General features: G+C 38.2%; 1 protein-coding gene across 9 annotated transcripts in view; it reads left to right on the top strand.

Annotated features, from left to right (window-relative positions):
• Window positions 6–23,648, top strand: part of RNLS (renalase, FAD dependent amine oxidase) — a 292,362-nt gene continuing 268,719 nt past the window's right edge. For 8 of the 9 annotated variants that reach the window (XR_002338669.1, XR_002338668.1, XR_002338667.1 and 5 more), the window contains exons 1-4: window positions 6–238; window positions 1,034–1,139; window positions 1,746–1,888; window positions 10,555–10,713. Coding sequence is in view for 6 of the 9 variants with exons in the window: in XM_021073256.1 (XP_020928915.1) it covers window positions 121–238; window positions 1,034–1,139; window positions 1,746–1,888; window positions 10,555–10,713 (526 nt within the window). In the remaining 3 variants the exon portion in view is untranslated. Of the gene's footprint in view, window positions 323–1,033; window positions 1,140–1,745; window positions 1,889–10,554; window positions 10,714–23,648 lie in introns of all 9 variants that reach the window. The other variant, XM_005671260.3, reaches the window with a different exon arrangement.

Genomic DNA, 23,648 nt, shown 5'->3' with positions numbered 1-23,648 from the left:
CGGGAAACTGTTCAGGGGCCGGGTCGGGCCAAGAGTGCCGGGTGCAGAGAGCTCTAGCCCGCTGGGCTTCGCCGGTTCCAGAGTGCAGGCCGGCGGGCCTCGCTGCGGACCCCGCGAGCTATGGCCCGGGTGCTGATCGTGGGTGCGGGGCTGACGGGAAGCCTGTGCGCTGCACTGCTGAGGAAGGAGGCGTCCTGTCCTTTACACCTCTCTGTGTGGGACAAGGCGGGGGACTCAGGTGGGTCGTCTCCAGGCCCAAACTAGGGGAAAAGGAAGCCGGCGGGCACCGAGGCTTCCCAGGGGGCGCTGGGCCTCCCTCTGAGTAAGTCTGTGAAGAAAATCCAGCAGCTGGGCGCGCTCCTGGTCACGTGATTGGAGACTTCCGGCTCCCAGGAAGGCCGGAGAGGGGGCGCGGGTGGGGGCGGGGCGGCGACCTCCGCGGGCTGGGGGCGGGGTGGGAATACCCGGCGCCTTAGCGGCGGCCTGCAAGGGCTGGGAAAATTCCTGACTAGAGTTTGCCTAGCCAGCGCCTGCCGCTGTCGCTAATAAATGCACTTTTATCTTGGCCTTGGCAGCTTTCTGCAGGTTAAGAGGGTCCGCACGTGCCCGTAGACTAAGACTTTTGCGGGAGATCCAGTTGACAGAATCCTGTCACTCTCCTGAAACCTGACCGCAGGAGTGAAAGCGTTTGTTGATTCGTTCTGACATTGCATTCATTATTTTGCTTTGTTTCCTCTGTTCATTCATTCCTTTTATTCAAATCAGTAAATAGATGCAGGGGCTGAGCATTGCTGCATTTTTCACGTGTTCTTTAAAAACAGCGACAACTACAACAACAGAAACCTCACAGGGATAGAATTGTCTCTTAGCTATTTACTGACAATGTTAGGTGACAAAGCCTTCAACTTAAAAAAACAAATGCCTTCTACTACAGCTGTAAAATAATCCTCTTGTGGTAACCTGGAGTGAACAGCTTTAATTGCAAAAGGTTCATTCTAACGCACTAAGACGTTTTCCTGGGGATTAATTCAAGGGGGAAGAATGACTACAGCCAGCAGTGCCCATAATCCTCAGAGCACAGTCGACTTGGGTGCCCAGTACATCACCTGCACTCCTCATTTTGCCAAAAAACATCAAAGGTGAGTTAGTTGAAAGGGGTGGAATCAGTCATACTGGTTGTATTATGTAAAAAGATACAAATCATCCATTTTTAACAGGGCTAAACTTTGCCTCCTGTAATGTAGTGAAATGATAATACCATTGCTGATCATATTAGCAGTAAAAGGTTAGCCTGAGTAAAGTGGGAAAACTGTAAAACCTTATACAGTTGTTGAGAAGATCAGATGAGATATTATAGGAAACAGAGTAAGGGCCTAATAAATAGGAGTTACTATGTTGATGTTGAGGGAGAGGACAAAGAGATGTGATGGCAGTCAGTCCTAACCAGATTTAAAACTGATGTTCTGAACACCATTCTGTTTATTTTCACTGACTTTAATTTTGAAATATATGAGAAAATAGACCTTTGACTAAGATCAACAAAAGATCTGTGTATTCTCAAAACACTTCTGTCCTTCATCTGAATTATCTGTTTTATTAACACAGAACATATGTTGAGTTGTTTGTAGAAAGAGTTCTAGTTATTACTTAGGATTATAATCTCTAAGAATTGTTGGAAGAGAAAGTATAGTTTTTTAGAGCTAAGTATAGCATATAATTATATTACATATATTGATTTATTTCAGTTTTTATGATGAACTGTTGGCTCATGGCGTTTTGAAGCCTCTGACCTCTCCTATTGAGGGAATGGTGAACAAAGAAGGAGACTGTAACTTTGTGGCACCTCAAGGAGTTTCTTCAATTATTAACCATTACTTGAAAGAATCAGGTGAGAATAGGATTTTTCTCTGCTTTCTTTTAAAGTTGGCATTTTTAAAAGTTATGCTCATAATTAAATATTAATACTATAAAAAAAGATAAAGGAGATATTCTACTCACACTGAATAGTCAGATTTTTTTTCCCCTAAAGTAATCACTGAGTTTCTAATATATGCTTCCAGAAAAGTGTTTATGCATCTGTTTTCCTTCATGGCTATCTCTGTTTATCTATTCATATATGTTTGTATATATTCTTTTTCAAAATATATATAAGATTATTTTACATAAACCATTCTACACTTTGTTTCATCTATGCTCATATAATTAATCTCTAGCTCTCTATCTATATCTGTGTATATCTTATTGGTTTTTTCTCTGGAGAATCCTGACTGAATTGATCTTATATAATCATAGACTGAATCCTATCTTGGATCTATTTTCATATCAGCACATTCAGTGTGCTTCATTCATTTCAGTGCCTATTCAGTATTGTGTGGTATGTGTACCATTATGTATTTAACTGTTAACTTTCTGGTAAGTATGTAGGTTGTTTGTGGGGGTAAGGAGTTGTTTTGGTTTATTCTAATACCAATATTACTGTAATATCTAACCCTGACATACTTTTTCTTTTTTTTTTTTTTGTCTTTTTGCCATTTTTTGGGCCACTCCCGCGGCATATGGAGGTTCCCAGGCTAGGGGTCGAATCGGAGCTGTAGCCGCCGGCCTACGCCAGAGCCACAGCAACGCGAGGTCCGAGCCGCATCTGTGACCTACACCACAGGTCACGGCAACGCCGGATCATTAACCCACTGAGCAAGGGCAGAGATCGAACCCACAACCTCATGGTTCCTAGTCAGATTCGTTAACCACTGCGCCACGATGGGAACTCCCATCCTGGCATACTTTTGAAAGCATATTGGTAAGATCAATTCCTAACAGTACGTATGGTAGGGTAGGTGTGTCAAATAGTATGTGCAATTTTTTTTAACTAGGTTGTGCTGTCTGTTTCTCTTCAAAAATATCTCATTAATAATGAAGAAGAACATCTCTTTCTACACATTTTGATATTGTGGAAATTTAAAATTTTTGCCCATGTAATAGGTTAAAAATGGTATCTCCTTATTTTTTTATTTGCATTTACTTATTTATGAGTGTGTTTATGTGTTTTTATTTTGCTAACCAAGTCTGTGCATTTTTTTTTTGTGAATGTTTTTATTCATAACTTTTGCCCCATTTTCTATGGGAATTTTCATTTGTTCTCTACATATGAGTTTTAAAATGGAGTTTTTGAAAAAGATGATAAGTAATCTTGGATGATAAATGATTTGCTTTTGAAAATAGAAGTAGGCTTCTTGATGAATCATAATAAGGTGCCCAATTCGGGATCACTGAGGAAAAGTATAAGTTGAGAACTTGTTTTGTTTCATAAGCTATTTCTAGAATAGTTACTATTTTGGTCTCCTTCATCAAATATCACTTATTGGGAACCCTGAGAATCCCTGATGCTGCCATGGGAGAGATTGGTGAGATTGAATATACAACATGAGAACACAGTATATACTATTTCGGGTAATACTGTTTCTCCATCTAGGATTTAGTCCATGATGGTGTATTCATCAGGGTTTTCCAGAGATACAGAATCAAGAGGATATTTATTGTGAAGAATTAGCTTATGTGATTTTGGAGGTTGGCAAGTCTCAGGATGTGCAGGGTGAGTTGATAAGCTGGAGACCCAGGAGAGCTGATGTTTCAGTTCAGGTCTAAAGGCAGAGGAATAAAACAATGTCTCAGTTTGAAGGCTAACAGGCAGGAAGAATTCTTTATGCCTGCTCAGGAGAGTAGGCCTCTGTTTTATTCAGGCCTTACACTGATTGGATGATACTACTAGGGAGGGCAACCTGCTTTACTTAGTCTGTGGGTTCAAATGTTAATCTCTTCCAAAAACACCCTCACAGACATACCCAGAAAAATATTTGACCAAATATATGGGAAACCCATGACTCAGTCAAGTTGACACATAAAATTAACCATCATAGATGGGGACACCATTTGGATATTTGGTAGAATGTCATCATCAGCTTAATCAATTGCCACCATACAACTTAAAAAAAAAAAAATCTCATTTCCATCATGATTTTTACCTGACACAAATTAGATGTGCAGATATAAAATCTCCAAGTACTGGAGTTCCTGTCATGGCTCAGTGGTTAAGAAACCCAACTAGTATTCATGAGGACAGGAGTTCGATCCCTGGCCTTGCTCAGTGGGTTAAGGATCCGGCATTGCCGTGAGCTGTGGTGTAGATTGCAGACATGGCTTGGATTCCAAGTTGCGGTGACCGGTGTAGGCTGACAGCTACAGCTCTGATTCAACCCCTAGCCTGGGAACCTCCATATGCCATGGGTGTGGCCCTCAAAAGACAAAAGACAGAATCTCCAAGTACTTAATAACTGTATTATATATCTAGCCACCCACGCATGCATGCATCCATTCATTCAGTAAACATTTACTGAGCATTTACTATATACAGTTTTAGGCATTCATGATACAAGAACCAAGTTCCTGCCCTCTTATAGTTGATGTTCTGGCAGAGAAACAGTCCTTGAATGCATTACACCTACATCCTTTCTTTGTGTTAGGTTTTTGGTGGAGCATTTGTTTTATTTTCCAGTTTTTTCTTTGGAAACTCTTGGGGAGGAGGTCATATTTAATTATTTGTAGTTCATGCAGAATCTAATAGTACCTTCTGCATAGTAAGAAAGTATGGTGATATAGATTTAGCTGTATTTTCAGTTCTAATTTAACTAATTCTTTGTAGAAACCTATTTATATTTTCAATTTGTGCAGTCTCTTGAGAGAGTGAATTCTTTAGATTTTCTTATCACTATGTAAAATATTTATTTCAAAAGTAACTTTTAAAAATTACATGCTCTACTAGAAAATTTGTAAAGATGCAGAAAAATAGCAGGGGAAAATGTCTCTATAATACATAAATCAAAAATAAGTCCATTTTGTGACAAACTTTCTATTTTTTTTTTTTTTTTTTTGTCTTTTTAGGGATGCACCTGTGGCATATGGAGATTCCCAGGCTCGAGTCCAGTTGGAACTACAGCTGCCAGCCTATGCCACAGCCACAGCAACGTGGGACCTGAGCAGCATCTGCGACCCACACCACAGCTCACGGCAATGCCGGATCCTTAACCCACTGAGCAAGGCCAGGGATCGAACCCGTGTCCTCATGGATGCTAGTCGGGTTAGTTAACCACTGAACCATGGCAGGAACTCCACTTTATGAATGAATTTTTTAAAATGAATTTTTATATAATTCAGTTCAAGGTCTCCATAATTTTAGTGTATATAAGCTTTTTCTTAGTTTATTTTAATATTATCTTTGTAATGCTCCAAGAGTCCTTTACTCCCTCTACTCAGATATGTTATTAGAGGATTTGTAGACTCCCTCGATACCATTTTAAGTTTTATAATTATGTCCCTTTCAACAGTCTTTAAACTGCTTTGAAGCTTTCTATCCTCTTTTAATTGTTCCATAATATAACTTGAGAGAGTCTCTGAAATCAGAATAACCTGGATTCAGATTCATATATTCCACCCGTTCCTGGCTATGTAGTATTAGGAAAGTTTAAAAATCTATACCTTGGTTCTTTCATTGGAAAAAATGAGAGCAATAGCAATAGCAATATCTAGTACAAAATGTTGTGAATATTATATCCTTTATGGATATAATATACTCATTGTTAATTTGAATAGGCCATGCACATAAAATCTTTTGATAAATATTAGTTTAAAAATATTCTACTTGCTTAAAGCTGACCTTTGCATATGCTCAGTGCATAAGGATCCAAATTGCTAAGTCATTCCAAAAATAATCTGTATTTTGGAATCAGTTGAGCTTACAGCCCCATAATGTGCTGAGCCAACAAGTAGTCATTTAGTTTGGGATCAGACTTCCAGGGAAATTATCTATATGGGATATGTCTAATCAGGTATGCTTTAGAACAGATTCAAATCTCTAAAACCAACATTTAACTACTCCAGGTTCCCAGAATAAGTAGTAAAGGGCAAAGGGAAATAGACACATGCCCCTTGATTATGTTCTGTTCTCATTTATTATCTCTTGTGTTTACATAAAGTTTATTACACAGAAAACTGTACTTATTGACATCAATTTTACTGACTGCCTGCCTTCTAAACTAATACAGTCTTCTTGGAGTCCCTGTTGTGGCTCTGCAGAAATGAATTTGACTAGCATCCGTGAAGATGCAGGTTTGATCCCTGGCCTCACTCAGTGGGTTAAGGATCGGGTGTTGCCATGAATTGTGGTGTGGGTCCTAGATCTGACATTACTGTGGCTGTGGTGTAGGCCAGAGGCTACAGCTCCAGTTCGACCTGTGGCCTGGGAACCTCCAAATGCCATGGGTGTGGCCCTAAAAAGACAATAAATAATAATAGTAATAATAATAATAATACGATCTTGAGTGAGTGAACTGTGATTTTTCTGTTGTTTACTTTTGGTTGTCATTGTTGCGGGAGATGGGAGAAATTTGAAATGTCATTTATCTGACACTATATGAGGCACTGTGGTAGGCACTTAACATACATCATTTCTAATTCTCACAACAGCCGTTCAAGGTGGTTATTATTATCCCCATTTACTAATGAGAAAAATGAGACTCATGGAGGTTGAGTACTTGGCATATGGTGGCTTAGTTAGTACATAACAGCAATGCTCTTTAAGCAGACCCTATTGTCTTTCCTATTAATGATCCCATGGAGGACAGTCAGAGGAGCTCATAGCCTCTGATGTATTGTCCATTTCTTTCTCAACTTTTTCCCTGTAGTATGAGATATTGCTCCCTCCCTGCCTGGTGTTACATGTCAGTGGACACATGGCTCAAAAACGAGAACAAAGTCACAGTGCTCTTCCCCTAGTTCCTCTCTTTCATTGGTTAGTCCCTGCCCCAGGGGGAAGGGGCAAATAAGGACTAATGCCATTTTATTTCTTATATTTCTTTTTTTCTTTCTCTCTCTCTCTCTTTTTTTTTTTTTTTTGCTGCACTTGTGGCATATGGAGGTTCCCAGGCTAGGGGTCTAATCAGAGCTACAGCTGCCAGCCTATACCGCAGCCATAGCAATGCCAGACCTGAGTCATGTCTGTGACCCATGCCACAGCTCACAGTAACACCAGATCCTTAACCCACTGAGTGAGGCCAGGGATCGAACCTGCAACCTCATCGTTCCTAGTTGGATTCATTTCCGCTGCACCATGACGGGAACTCCTCATTTTATCTCTTTATGCAACCAGGAAGATTTATTTGTTTTTATTTTACCATCTACTTCAAAAGGGATGTTGATTAACAATTGAAAGTCAACATGGGCAGTGTAACTTACCAATGTTGACAGGACTGATTTATTAGAAAAGGTGATTTAATTTGCATATGCTCTCAGCTAGGGTGACTTCTTTCTGGTGACATTTACTTTTGCCATTCTCTTCCTTTTTACTTTTGTGTTTATTTTCTTTCTAAAATTGATGTATTGGAAGTAATCCTGGGCAGTTCTATCTCAGGGTTTCTCCCAGGTGGGTGATCATGGCACTCATTCATAACAGTGTCCTTCAGAGAGAAGGTAGAGGAGAGCCTGGAAGCCTTGGCTAAGCATTCTTCTGTTTAGTTTAAGCAGGCATTTAGTTAGACATTGCTCACATCTCTTCAGGTCCATCTCGGAGGTTCTGAACTAAAACCTATTTGTAGGAAATTATAGGAGGAAAATAGAGGAAGACAGGGATATAAACTGAATAAATGTATAGCAGAAACATACTTGCCTTCGTAAAATGTTTAAACCTACTTCATATTCTGAAATTGTTATAGTTATCAACAGGTTTTTTTATTCTTATGAAAATAAGTGCTGAGGAAACAGTGATAAATAAAACACATGGCCCTTGCCTTTGTTAATGTAGAGTGCAGCATGGAGAAAAGAAAAAAACTAATTATACACACCAAAAAAGGTACATAATAATCTCTAAGAAGAAAGAGTAAGAGCATTATGAGAGAGATATAATAACAAGACCTAACCCGATGTGAATTTCAGAGGAGTGAGGAAGGGAAGATTGGTCCGGGAAAGCATCCCTGAGGAACTAATATTTTCATGGGTACCTGAAAGGTGAGCAAGAGTGAACTAGGCCAAGGGCTGAGGAGTGGTGAAAATTGCATGCAGTGGGTATATCAGATTGGAACTACTATAAATTAAGAGGAAGATGGTGCATTTATGAAATTAAAAAGGTCATCATGACTGGAGGGTAGTGAATGAAGGAGAAAGTGGTAAGAGGTGAAGAAGAGTAAGGCAAGGGGCAGATCATAAGGGCTTTGTAAGCAATGTTAAAGATTTTATACTTTATCCTAAATGATGTGGGAAGCCACTGAAGGATGTTATGCAAGAGAGGGACATGGTCAAATTTACTAAGCTCAGAAGTGACTCTTGAGAGATTTTATGTAGTTCTCTGTTTTAAAATGAGTTTCCAGAGTCCATAGATTTTTTTAATGTGGTCCTTTTGAAAGTTATTACTTTCACAAGAAAATGCCACTTTCCTGGAAACTTTATGCCTCACATTGGAAAGAATAACTTCCGGGTTAGTAAGAGCAGTTATACCACTGCTTCTAACTCTTGGAAAGTGCTATATTTTTTGAGTAGTTTGCTAATTGTGGTGTTAGATTTGGGTCTATTTATTCATCACAGTGGTTCTCACACTTGAATGTGGATCATTAGAAGCCTGGGGGTTTGTTAAATGCAGACCATGGGACCTGATCCCCTGATTCTGATTCAGTAGGTCTGGGTTGAGACCTGAGAATTTTCATTCCTGACAAATTCCAAGGTGCTGCTGGTGCTGCTGGTCTGAGGTCCACTCTTAGAGAACTAATACACATCTTGCAGAACACCTCAGGACCATTGGATATATGTCCAAGACGTTTGATTGAATTTGAAGAATTTTTAGCTGGTGGACTTCAATTCTCTTAAACATACATACCTACTCACCACTAAAAAAAAAAAAAAAAAATTAATGCAGTTTTGAAAGGGAAAATTATGTGAAAAACAACTGAATAAAACATATAAAGTTAATTGACTTTGTTAAGGTATCATGGAGGCCTGCCATGGCAGAGCCCTAGAGTATTTTGGGATAGATGGGACATACCTAAAGCATAGAGATACTTTGAATCGGTATCAGAATGAGTAGTAAAGGCAGTTATGGTTGAGATACCTCACAGAGGAGAAGGATCACATTGAGCTGGAGTAGCTACAGAATGGAAGCTCTATGGCCAAGGTTGGACTTAAGCTGGATATTGAGTAGCTAGGAGCACAAGGTGTCCCATGTAGAGATGGATGGGATCTTTCAGTGTGCTTTCTTAAAAGTCCGTTTTCATTTATTTCTTTTCTATTCCTAAAGCAGAATTAAAGTAGATTTGTTTTAAAATCAAAGTTCACTGAAAACTGGAATGTGAGGTAAGTACTAGTATACCGAGGAGACTTAATGATCCAATTATATTTTCCTGTCTTTCAGTTTATTGTTCCCAATTCATTCTCTTGAACAAATATCGATTAAATACTTAGTATATGCCAAGTACAATACTATATATGCTATATGCCATACATGGGGAAAAAAAACCAGGCATAATTCCTGGCTCATGGAGTTTACAGATTAAGAGGGAAGAAAATGTCAATCAAATAATGACCCAGATAATTATTAAAATATCTTTGTGATAAATACAAAGAAGGGAAATGCAATGAGAGGTTATTCTATATTATATTTCTCTTAATGCTAACTCTTTTTAATAGAGGTAGTTAATGAGGACTTGGATTTCACTTACAGAGATTTTTTTCAGGTTTAATACAGAATATTGATTTCTTTAATAGGGAATATTGCTCTTTCTCGGTATCATTAGAGAGAAGAATTATATTTTTATTCTGTTTTTTTAGTTATATTTATTCACTTATGTATGTATTTTTTGTCTTTTTTAGGACTGAACCCATGATGTAAGTTCCCAGGCTAGGGGTCAGATCAGAGCTGTAGCTGCTGGCCTACACTACAGCTACAGCAGTGTGGGGTCCTTAACCCACTGAGCGAGGCTAGGGATTGAACCCACATCCTTATGGATAACAGTCAGGTTTGTAACCTGCTGAGCCACCGCGGGAACTCTGAGAGAAGAATTCTTAATAACTTACTAAGATATGTACTTACTCTACACAAATAAGGAACTTTAGAGTCAGATGGATATGGTTTTAAATCATGGTGTGACATTTCTAAATCTGTTTTCTTATTTGTGAAATTGTGAAATGACGTAATGTATATTGAGTGTTTGGCGTAGTCTTGGCATACCTTAGATGATTAATGAAAGATAGCTGTGGTTACTATTATTATTAATTGTAGTAGTAGTAGTAGTATTTCTTTTCCCCAGAGGAGCAGGCATTGATAGAGAGGTCCAAGGATGTCAGAAGGGAGGGATTACTATTAAATGAGATAGAAATCAAAGAGAGGAAAGCCCAGGCACTGTAGAAGACGAACTTCACCATTTTATTCATCCACATGGAGCCAGTTTGTGGCTCCTCCTCCATCTCATTCATATGGAAAACCCTGATTTTGTGAACACCAGGATTTTGCTTTTGGAACAGGTGCCGATATCTACTTCAGACAATGTGTGACCCAGATCAACCTGAGAAATGACAAGTGGGAAGTCTCCAAGGAAACAGGCTCCCCAGAGCAGTTTGATATTGTTGTCCTCACAATGCCAGCTCCTCAGATTCTGCAGCTTCGGGGAGACATTGAAAACTGTGAGTCTCAGCCTGTGCTGTATACCTCAGGGAATGGGCTTTCTTTGATAGAGCATGAAATTAGTTGAACTCTTAGGAAAGGGTCTATTATGGATTCTTTTGATTTGCATGTTTGAAAAAGTACCTGGTTCATGATATTAATCTAAGCCAAACTAAAATCCAGATTTTTGAAAACTGGTTAAAAATTCAATACTTCTGTTTTGTCTTTGCCTTTAAGAAGTAAGTGTTTTGATGGATATGTAGTAGTTTAGCCTAAAAGAAGAACAGTCTCTTTGTGGCCATTGTGGAGTAAAGAAGGTTTTATGATACAAGCATTGATTATGTGACAGACCTGGTAAACCTTATCTTGGATTGTTCTTGAGTTTGAGTCTCATGTTCTCTGAGATTTGTTGGCTCAACTTTCACCTGGCTTCTCTCACCTCCTTTTTTTTTTTAAAAAAAGGCTTGAGACTAATTCACATACCATACAACTCATCCATTTAAAGGGTATATTTCAATAGTTTTTAGTATATTTAACAGGACATGCAACCATCACCACAGTCACTTTTGGAATATTTTATCACCTCAAAAAGAAACTCCTTATGCTAAAGCTATCACTTCCATCAGTCCATTCCCCTTTCCTGCCCCAAGCTCTAAGCAAACAATAGTCTGGTTTGTGTCTCTATAGATTTTCCTCTTACCTGGATTCTTAAGAAAAGCTTTTCTATGGCTCTGCTTTGTGTCTACCTGTGCCAGGTTTAACCAATTATTCTCCTATCTTTCATTATGTCTGACCTAACCTGACATATCAGGGTCATTGATTTCTGGAGGAGACAGCATCTTGCCTTGTGGTCCATGAAATATAACAAAGCAGAGTCTGGTGATGGTGGCAAGGCTTTGGGGGATGTGGCAAGCCTGTAGCTTTTGACTTTGTGATATGACTAAAGGTGACTTTGGATTTGATTGAGAAATAGCCTTTTATGCCACTATTAGAAAGAAAACTGGTAATAACTATGGTTTATAGATCTTAGATTTAGAACTGTAATAGAAATTGTTCTCTGAGGAAGAACATAGCTGCGTATTATGTCTTGAAAGCAATTTGAGTTTCAGTTCTACCGTGCAGTAACAATATAGCTTCTTTTCTAGTATAGTGTGAGATAGTAGTATGGAAGGAATTAGAATATTTGTTAGATAGCTATAGGCAAAGTAGAAAACTAATTTCAAAGATCTCTTTTATGAGTCTACCTCTAGTGTGTTGCTAAAGTGAATTTAAAGTGGGATAATTTATTACCATGAAGTCTGTAATAATCGGATTGATTTTGAGACAGTATTAAATAACATGCTGTAACATTTAACTAAAACAGTTATTGGTCAGTTAGTAAATTCAGTTATACTGTAAATTATATATTCTGATTTTTAAAAGATACATAGTTTTGTATCTGAAGAGAGACCAATGTTGCATTGGAAAATATTTCTAAATATTTTTATAAGTGACATATAAATACCATGGCATAGACTGACTTCCAAAATGTTTGAGTGCCTGCGAATTAATTTTATTTAGGTCATCTATATGCTTATTTTTTTGAGTAGCTCAACTGTGTCAGGGAGAGAGAGAGAACTTATTTTTTCTTACTCTTATTGTATTACTTTCTGTCTCTTCTGGGGCTTGGGTGAGGGCAAATTTTGCTTTATGGTTTTTTGGATACCATATTATTTGATTCATAATTTATCTTCATTAAAATTATACCCTTTAAGTTCTTTCTTTAATTCCATTTTCATTTTATTTTGCTTTTATATCAACTTTGACCAATAAATAAGATGCTTATTCTTTTATTTTCATTTGTCTAGTACATCCTTTTTACTTTTATCATTTCAGAGCTACTTTATTTTAGAAGTACCTCTTTCATTTGTGTTTATCTTTGAGTCCAGTAATATTATAAAGATATATCTTATTGTTAATAGTTTTGTGGCAGTTTTTCATGAGTCACATTGTACATTTTCTGCTTGACAATTCAGCTTTTCTGTTATTTTCAGCTAAGTTTCCTTCTAATGCTTACATGAAGATTTATATCAGTTCCATGTGTTATGATCTCAGAGTTATCTTAAAAAAATATATAAGGTATGTCCCTTCTATATCTGCCATTTTGTCTCAACTACCTTTCTATTTCGGTCTTTGCATTATTTTTTACTTTCTATTTCTGGCCTTCTCTGTATGTCACCAATGTAGTTTTCAGATGTGTTCCTTTTGCTCCCTTCCTTGAGACACTGTTTCAGAGAGGTCATATATTCCTTCACTGTATTGAGGTCATTGCCTTGAGTGTGTTTTGACCTAATCTGCTTCCTGGAAAAAAAATTTCTGATATGTATTTTTCATCAGCTCCTTCGCTAGGTTCTGTTTGGTTTCATTGTCTTTTCCTTTTCTCTGCAGAGGTCCCTGTCTAATCATTACTCTTTTTTTTTTTTTTTTTTTTTTTTTTTTTGTCTTTTTAAGGCCACACCCATGGCATATGGAAGTTTCCAGGCTAGGAGTCAAATCGGAGCTGCAGCTGCTGGCCTGTGCCACAGCCACAGCAACGCCAGATCCAGTATGTGTCTGCAACCTACACCATAGCGCATGGCAATGCTGGATCCTTAATCCACTGAGTGAGGCCAGGGATTGTACCTATATCCTTATGGATACTAGTTGAGTTCATTACTGCCGAGCCACCACGGAGCCACCACGGAAATGCCATAATCTTTAAATGGGGCCATTTCTGTCAGTTCGTGAAGGAAAGTATTGTCATGGAAGGCCAGACATTTTGGTTAAAGTATGTTGCCTCAGGACACTTTCTGTATAAACTTTGTAAATATTTAGCTTTGAACTATTAAATACTAGTGATCATTTATTTATTTATTAACATGTAAAGACTTCATTTTTTTTTTTTAATTTTAGAAAGATAAAAAGATACATTGCTATTTCTTTTCCATCTACCCAAAATAGTTTGACAGAAACTTGGTGACATTGTTATTGCTTGAATATCATAACTTTAAAAATAAGTATAGTTTACTCTTACTATAAAAAGTGATAATGTGGACACCATTTTAAAAAGGTTATCATGCTGAAAAGGAAATAGATCTTTTTCTTCCTTTTCTTTTTTAGTAGTGGGATATGTAGGCTCTTTATGATAAAAAAAAGTTTAAGAATGATTGACTTGGTACGTTTGATTGAGGCTAAGTATCTTTGGGCTGTTGTGCTGGGTCAATTCAGAATTTAATCTCATGCAAATAATTTTGTGTTTGCTTTGTTGTTATATCCACCCTAGCTGTAAAGGTTTAAAACAGATTTCCTAACCCTTGAAACATGTGGGTCTGAAACAAAGGGATTAAAAATATCTGATTTCTTTTTGTATTATAAATCTTAGTAAAGACCTCAGTTTGAGGAATTAATGTCTTCTCTCTGTTTTCTCAAGAACCTTAAATATACTCTTGCCAGATTATGAAACATCTTTCATTTCAATGAAAGACCTCCCTTTACAAAGCTATCTATTGCCATCTAGTGGACCTGATATATATTGCTGTTCCCTTCAGAATTTTTAAACCAGAGAGAATTGTAAAGATGACCAAAATATAGAATATATATACAACTCTATCTGTAATATAATTCACAAAACCCCATTCAGACAGAGAAATAAATTTAGGCCCATGACAATTAACTAACTTACCCAAAAGTACATAGATAGTTAGTGACAGAACTAGGGCTGTTCCCCAGGTCTTTCCTTCACACAGACTACAAACAGCCCCATATCATTGGCTTCCTTTGTGCTGTCTTCTCCTTCTCTCCCTCCCTCTCTCTCTGAATATGTCTACCCTTTATGATTACCATAGTACCACATTTTACATGAAAGACTTCCCTTTTGATTACAACGTGGTCTGGATTTTCCCTCATCCACCATCCATTTCCCTATTTTCCTTTTCACAGAAGAAACAGAACTGATTATTTTGCTAGTAATTTATCACATTTATTACTTTCTCCCAGTTTGGAGAACAGGGGATATGAACCTTATAGTGAATCTCTTATGATTCATGATTTGCCTTCTGGTTTTATTATAACTGTGCTACTCAATATTATAAGGATTATTTCAATCCTTACAACAATCCTAATTATTGTTATTATTTCCATTCTTGGTGAAGATGCTGGGATGTGAGCCTTTGTTGTGTGACTCTAGAGCCCTTTCACTCATAGCCACTGTCATACATCACGATATACTTCATCTTAGACTCTCCTATTACTGCTTGTTTCCTGTAGGTGTGAGTTGCCCCAGTGTCCTGCTCACTCTTGATCACCATTTTTTCCAAACTTGCCTATTGAAGATTGCAAGTTTAAAAGGCTTAAAGGCATCTCTAAGACAATTTTGGTTCCTGGGGTTTGGGTAGGGCTCAGGAATCTTTTCCAAGCACCTTATGGGAATTTTTTTCCTCCCAGTTAGGCCTGTATGGGACATTCTGCCCTATCATAATACTCATCAGTATCATTTTATTGTGATCCTTATTTATCAGCAAGTGTCTTCCCCACTAAAAAGGGAGGAAAGGGCTCCTATGGACCACTCCATTCCCATCTAGCATCAAGTACCGTGTTGCATGCAGACCCCCTCACTGTTGCTGTTCAATCAATGAGCATCTAATTTCCCAACTTGATTTTAAGCTCCTAGAAGTAGCTGATCTTTTAGGAGTAGGAGGAACCCTGAGGCTCATTGCTTCATCCCCTCTGATGAGGAATTTTAGGCATGATCTGCCCTGTACAAGATTTTACAATTTATTAGGGGCTTATAGAAGAAAGTATAGTCTAGAAAAAGGAGGCACCTTTCAGTTATTGTTATTGTCTGATTTTGTGTTTCCTATACTTTTTTTTTTTTTTTGCCTTTTTGCCATTTCTAGGGCTGCTCCTGCGGCATATGGAGGTTCCCAGGCTAGGGGTCGAATCGGAGCTGTAGCCACCAGCCTACGCCAGAGCCACAGCAACGCGGGATCCGAGCTGTGTCTGCAACCTACACCACAGCTCACGGCAACGCCGGATCGTTAACCCACTGAGCAAGGGCAGGGACCGAACCCGCAACCTCATGGTTCCTAGTCGGATTCATTAACCACTGTGCCACGACGGGAACTCCCTGTGTTTCCTATACTTTTAATAGAGCTCTTCATCAGGCTGTAATGGAACATCTGGGCCTGAAATCCCCAGATGTTCCTATCATGGTTCTTCCATTCTCCCTGCTAGGAAAGTGGCAGAGGCAGTAGGAAGGATGTGAGAGAAACATTGTAAAAGAAAACTGGTGGGATGTGGTAAGTGATTGTGAGGATTGAGGAGCACAAAAGGTGTCTTTCCTCTATACCAGACCACCTTCCACATAGGGCTCCTGAGGTTTTCTCCCACATGCTTAAAGAAATGCATATTTTTAAAGATCTCCTAATGAATATGCTTCCTTAATAGTTCGGTTGCTATCTCACATCCTTAAAACCAAAATACTAATTTGTTTTCTTATGAAAAGAAAGGAAGGAAAGGAGAAAGGAAGAAAGACAGAAAGGAAGAAAGATATATATATATAGAGAGAGACAGACAGACAGACTGGGTTTGGGGCTGGACTCTACATGTGGGAGCCACTCCTCCTGTCCCTGTGTAGACTCACATGCATTCTTGCTCCGACCGGGATGAATCCATAGAGGTGAGCAGAGACATATCAGTACAGCTCCAGGGAGAAAATGTGCTAGTTCTGCCCTGCCCTTACCCCCTCCCCCAAACAGTGCTAATTTGGGACCAAAGGCCTTAAGCCCTCTAACATCACTTCAGGAAGCAAACAAATGAAAGCAAAAGTGAGGTCCATGCTGACCATGTGGCCACCATCAGGAGGGTCTCAAAGAGGAGAGTTGAGAGAGGCACAGAGTCAAACGTTGGCTTCCTTTCTTCTGGAATCTTGTCTCCTCTGGGTTCCTTGCGTGAACGGCACATTTTTCATCAGTGCATTGACTTAAAAGTTCCCATTGCCTGGAGTAATTATGCACATCCTCTGTGTTCTCTCTCCTTCAGCATTCAGCTGGGCCCCTGAGTTCTTCAGAGCAAAGCATTTAGAGCTTTCTCTAGTACTTGGTTTTTATACTCTGCATTTAGTTTTGGCCGCTCCGTGGAGGGAGGTGAGAGCATAGACCACTGACAGGGCCAGGATTTGTAACCCAGCTCTACCACATACTGTCTGGGTGATTTGGGGCAAGTTGCTTAACCTCCCTGAGCTCTGGTTTCTCTGTTTAGAAAATAAGGATAAATAACATTATCTAACCACATAGGATTATAGTGAAGATAAGTGAGATAATCTGGCAAGAAGATTTTAAAGTGTGCTGGGCACACAGTAAGCACATAGTTGGTATTAATACTCCCAGTAACTTTTTAGTGTCTGTGACTTCGTTACCATTAAGGCAAAGGAATGGGATGTCTGTTTAAAGAGTTGTATGTGTGGTGTTGAGGATTAAACAAAGGTGACTATTTCATTCTCAGAGCTTTGCAAATAGGGTACATTATAGACATATTCACTGTTGTGAAAGAATATGACAGTGCCTTGAAAACTCTACATTTAACTAACTTTTAATTTTTTTTTTTTTTTTAGGGCCATACCCACAGCATGTGGAAGTTCTCAAGCTAGGGGTCAAATTGGAGTTACAGCTGTAGGCCTATGCCACAGCCACAGCAACAGCAACGGAGGATCCAAGCTGTGTCTGCAACCTACACCATAGCTCATGGCAACACCAGATCCTTAACTCACTGAGCGGTGCCAGGGATTAAACTTACATCCTCATGAATACAAGTCGGGTTCGTTACCTCAGAGCCACAGCAGGAACTCTTACATTTAATTAACTTTTAATTAACAAACTATCACTTTTGTAAGAGGAGTAAGTCCTTATTGTAAGTCAACAAGTGACATTTTTCTGAGGGAGCTACAACCTGTCTCTGGCCCTACCCCTCTTTACCACAGACCCCAAAACATGTACCGGAGTGAGGGAATAATCACCTTGTCATAACATCTGCCCTGACCCACGTGACCTCTTTGCCCACTGTTTATAGGATCACCTATACCTCTGAAGAAGCATCATGATGGGAATATTTCTTAAGTGTCCTCATGCCCCTGACATTTTTCTAAATGCTAACTCAAGTAAATTTAAAAGATGTGGTGCCCGTTGGCCAGGTGTTCTCATGAAGATGTGTGTGGGCACAAAAATAACAGGTGACTGACAAGTGTAAAAGTTCTGTGTTAGGGGAAACCAATGTGAAAGTATGTTTATAAGAAGATGTGGTCTAAGCTCTTGGTTATGAATAAGCAAATGGTAGTGGGGAATCTTTGTAGACTCCTAGTAAGGATTAGTAGAATCCTGATAAGGGTTTTGGAATCAATAGTAAGGATATTGGAAACCCAGGGGAAGATTACTTTGTCCTTCTGCAAAAGAGTGGTGTATTTATATCCAGAGTACCATATGGCCATTTTGAATTAGAATTTACAACGCTAGGATGCAAAGGATTGTCTATTCCTTCATATCTCTAAATTTACAAATTATCTGCTTAGAGCATCTTTGTACCCAGTGGAAAACCCACTCTCAGTCATCGTTACAGCTGCTTTTATCTTCCCTTTGGTTTCACACAGGAATCTCAGGTTTTTATAATGCAAGAAAACAAGGGAGGCATGAGGATGAGTTTATAAGGTTGCCATTGTTATTGTTCCTCCTCTGCTGTGTGGGACTGGTCCAGCCATGGTCCTCTGACATGGGTTAGACACTTTGCCTTGTCCAGGTTGCCTTTCAATGGGTAGCACTGTGCTGACACGGATATCTCCCCACTGCTCTCCAGGCTAAGAGATATGCTTCCTAGGCATTCTGCGGTGAGATCCCAGCTGGGCTGAGCACACAGGTGTGGGCCAGATTTCTACCTGGACAGGTATCCCCCAACCCCTGTCCCTTAAACATTTCCTCTCCACCCCTTAGTCTCTCCCATTTTCAGGAATTCACCAGCTTAATCCAACTTAAGATTCTGTAAGAGAAAGACACTTTACTTCCTCTCTCTCTCTTTCTCCTATGCACGTGTGCTCATGTGTGTGTCTGAATCCTAACCTTTAGAAACATAACACTGAGCATCTCTTTCCTAAATTGGAAGGTAGGGAAGGGAGAGTTAATTTTCCCTAAATAACTTATTTTGGTATGTTCTTTAATTTCTGGTGGATATGATAGCAAAACTGTGGTAAAAGTACAGTAGTTCTCAAGAAGGCAAACTATGATAACCAAAGGATCACATACATGTATGAATATAGATTAAAAGAAATGAAAACTTCTTTATCTAGAAATATAGGATATAGCTCTAGAATGGAGATATACAGTGGTGATAGATAAAGATAAACATGTACATATACATATATATTTAATTATAAATTAAGAGAATCTTAGTTGTTATTATTATTATTAAAATTCTAGAATACAACCATCAAAAGAAGAGCGGAAACCTCTAAGCCTTAAGGTACATAGTTTTAGACTGAGGAAATGCTACTCTACTTCAATGTAGAGAAGTTTTCCATCCAATAAAATATTATTTGACTGAATCTAAAAAAAAAAAAAATCCTTACCTTGCTTACATTTTATTTGTAACACTTGTTCACCCAAAGAGTAATTGTTTAAAAGTTCAAGTAAATTCACAGATGGTAGGTTTTTAAAGAACTATTAAAGATCCCGTGGGTAATATTTAACTTTCTAAAGATGTGCTGGTGAAGAACTCTTTCAGGAGTTACCTACAGTACCATCCCTCCCCTTTTCTCACATTTGTGCTCCAGCAAGCATAACAGAGCTCCACAGGCTGTCCCCTCACTCAGTTTCTGTTTTTCTTTCAACCTGTGGCTACATACTCTGACTTCAGATATTCAACCACTCACTGCCACCTTAATGTCATACATAAAAGTATCTTTTTTCTTTTGATATTATGTATTTTTAATTTTAATTTTATTTTATACTTAATATACTTTAGTGATGAAATATTTGAAAGTAAAAGTAAAATTAAATCCACTCATAATTCCATCCTCGTAGATACTAAACCAGTTAATATGTGTTTCTAGATAATTTTTGTTTTTTTAAAATTTTTATTTATTATTATTATTTTTTTCTTTTTAGGCTGCACCTGTGGCATATGGGCATTCCCAGGCCAGGGGTCGAGTTGGAGCACAGCTGAGGCCTACACCACAGCCATGGCAACACCGGATCCAAGCTGCATCTGCAACCTATGCTGCATCTTGTAGCAACACTGGATCCTTAATCCAGTGTGTGAGGCCAGGAATCAAACCTCCATCCTCAGAGATACAATGTCAGTTAGTTAACCTGCTGAGCCACAATGGGAACTTCTCTAGATAATTTTTAATAATTTTGGAAGAGTGGCAGAGAGGGAAATATTAGCCTGGGTTGCTTCTCAGGCACTTAGAGAATGGAATACTAAGTGGAACCAACTCTCAATCCCTATTATTTTGTACTTAATAATAAAGACAAATAGATGGGGCAGATATAAAAGGTAAAGATCAAGATATAATAAATAAAATGAATTTAATAGTAATAATCATTTTTTTCTAAAATAGAGATCTCCGTTCATTAGCTTGCAAGAAACCCAGCAGAGTAGCTAATATCTAAAGAAGTTTAGAAACTGAATTATTTCCTCTCCCATGGAGATGGCCTACTGGAAAAAGCAGTGAAGCATATTATTTGATGAATAACGGACTTTTGTTTCCTGTGCCTATAATCAAAATCTTTTCAGCAAAATATCAAGGAAAAAATAAAGAATTTTAAACTTATTTTAGTAAAAAGATTTGGTTCTCATTTTTCCATCAAGGATGATAGAAAATTCTAGAAGTTCTAGGAAGGAAGTTGAAGGTGTTCATTATAAGCATTATTTTATTATTATATCCTATGGTGCATAGTAAGTTCTGAGATTATGTACTTTTGTAGAATACACACCACACACTCTCTACATGGACCTGCATCAGACAATAGGAATGATGTGCAGGGAAGCCAAGGCTACCTTCCTACCGCCAACAAACAGCCAGTCTTAGAAGAGATCAGTATCTCCCAGAGAATATTGAGTCTGAAGGGAGAAGCAGGTGGATATTCAAAGAGAGACTGAAGGGGTGTGTGTATATAACAAACCCCACAGTTCACTCTGCTACAGGCCCCTGGTACCACAGACAGACCTACCTGGCATTAGGGATGGAGAGAATGAACTCTGAATTTGAGATTAAAGTTTAAAAATAAATACAACTCAGTCTTAAAAACCAATAGTCTCCCAAAACTCAGGAGTCAGAGGAAGTGGCAGAGACATTCATCCTTCTTGGAGTTGAGAGTGATCTGCCACTGATATTACTTGTGTTTATTACACATTTCAAGTCCTGGCAGTACAGAAGGAGTTTCCCTACTTAAATGTCCCTCTGGGAAATGTTGGAAAATAAAAAGAAAAAAGAGTAGGTGGATTAACTAAGTAATGATGATAACCAACATCAAACAGCATTTTGTGAATTTTTGTTATTAAGCATTTTACTTACCTGATATCTTTTACTCATTATAATCACCTTATGAGGAGTATTTACCCCTATTTTATTGAAGGGGAAAGTGAGACTCAGAGAAATTAAGTTAACTTGTCTGATGTCACGTAGCTGTTTGGATGGCAGAACTGGAATCCAGATTTTCTCCAGACTCTAATAATTGGGGCAATGTACCTTTTGCCTCTTTACCCAGCGCTAATGTGTGTGATCTCCTCATGTTTGATATAAATACATCAACGATGTAAATATTTGGACTTTTTTGTTCTTGTACACATGTCATCAGTAGATATATGATTGAAACTAGGCTGCAAGATTGCTACTCTAACAGAAGAGGAGATCTCTTTTTAATGCTGCCTTACTGACTGTGTACTTCCTTCCTAACTTAAAACTCTATTTTTCATTCAGAGTTCTTTGATAACAGAAAGGCTTTAAAAAGAAATGTCAAAACTAGAGATGGGGTGAGATGAAAGAGCAGAGAGCTATAATTTATTGAATTGCGTCATTATCACTAGTTGAGTCATCAACTGAACTGAATTGAATTTTTTCTCATCTGAGCTGGCAAAGACATTTTAAAGAGAGAATAAATTCGAGAACTAAGATTCTTAGCTTTCTGGTAGAAAAATCTGAAGATTCAAATAAAATGTGCTAAACACAAATGAGAACATATTACCACAATCAACTACTAATTGTAAAGTGGGGGATTTTAAATATTAAGATTAAAAGGAAGCAAGAGAGGGATAAAAGAATACCAGCATTCTACACTAGGTAAGCTTTCCCCCAAATTCGTTTTTCTTCTACACCAATGTATCTCATTTAAGAGCTTTCATATTCTGTAGCATCTGATCCATGAGACATGGCTATATGCTGACTGGACAGTGTGATCATCTGTCATTCTTCTAAAACCCTGTTTCCAGAGTCTGACTTTTTTTCATTCTGATGTGAATGTTTGTTTCTAGAAAAAAATGAGAAAGATTATCTGAAAAAGTATTTGAGTAGCTAGCATAGAACATTTTATGTTTACCAGTGTAGAATTCTCTGTTAGTTTGAGGAAGCTATGTAGAAGTTGGTTTCTCCAAAAATTTCTTCCATAAAATAGATAAAGAAAATCAGTATACCCAAAGCAGAGTTTGTTTTCAATTTCTGTGAGTTGTTAGATATTTTTGTATGTTATAATTTTACTTGCCACAGGCATGTAAGATTATAAAATTTTATTCTGAGAAGAAAAATTAAAATCCATTTCTATTCTTAAAAATGTTAATCGTAATCTTTTATTCAGATGTTGAACTTACTTTTTCATTATATAAATATTTATTGAACATCTGCTGTGTGCTAGAAACTGTTTTGGACACTCTGAATACAGCAGTAAACCAAACAATAAAAGCTCCAAGGTAATTGTGTCCCAGTGGGAGGAGGCATAATATTCTATAATATTCTATTCTAATGAGAGGAGGAAAAATAAGTAAAATATGTGAGATGATAGTGACTACTGGGGAATAAAATGAAGCAATATGGGAATAAAAAGTGACAAGGAGTACTTTTGTGTATAGTATGAGCAGATCTGTGACCAAGTGATTTCTGAGCAGCAGAGACCTAGAGGTAGTGAAGGTGTGAGCCAGGAGAATATCTGGAGGGATATCCCAGCAGACGGAGATCCAAGTAGAAAATCCCCCAAAAATGAGGGATTTCAGAAGGAGGTTGTTGTGGCTGGTGCACAATGAAGAAGGAGGGGCAGTGGAGGGGATGAGAGCAGAGAGGAAGCAGGGAAACCAATTATGTAGGGCATTATGGGCTATGATAAGCACTCTGGATTTTACTCCACATGAGATAGAAATCCATCAAAGGAATGACATGATCTAACTTAGATTTGAGGAGTTTTTATCCTGCCCATTGTGTGGAAGTTAAACTGTCAAAGGGCTGACTTGACTGGATGGACTGATATTGGAAAAATACAGTCAGAAATAGAGGTCACTTGGATTATAGCAGGTGATGTGTTAAATCCAGATGTACAGTGCTCAATAGTTTTTGCATCAATTCTGTGCCTGATGTAGGATCTCAAATGTTCATATAGTTAAAGAGAAAACAAAGCATTAGTGGTGTCAAGAAAATGTTTGAAGAGAGAGGAAGTGATAAGCTATACCAAATGCTGCCTACAGTTTCATGTAAGAGTTGGCCATTGGATTTAGTAATATGGAGGGCATAGGTGACATTGACAATAGTAGTTTCTACGGGATATTGGGAATGAAAAACAGATTGGAGAAGGCTCAAGAAAAAAAGAGGAGGAGAGGACATTGAGATAGTGGGTGTAGACCAGTGTTTCTCAATTGTTTTTTCAGTATTACCTCCCTAAGGAGATCTTTTAGACATTTTTTCCTAATTGTC

Source organism: Sus scrofa, chromosome 14 (assembly GCF_000003025.6).
Source record: "Sus scrofa isolate TJ Tabasco breed Duroc chromosome 14, Sscrofa11.1, whole genome shotgun sequence".
Classification (NCBI taxonomy): Eukaryota; Metazoa; Chordata; class Mammalia; order Artiodactyla; family Suidae; genus Sus; species Sus scrofa.
This window is presented reverse-complemented; position numbering and strand designations above follow the sequence as displayed.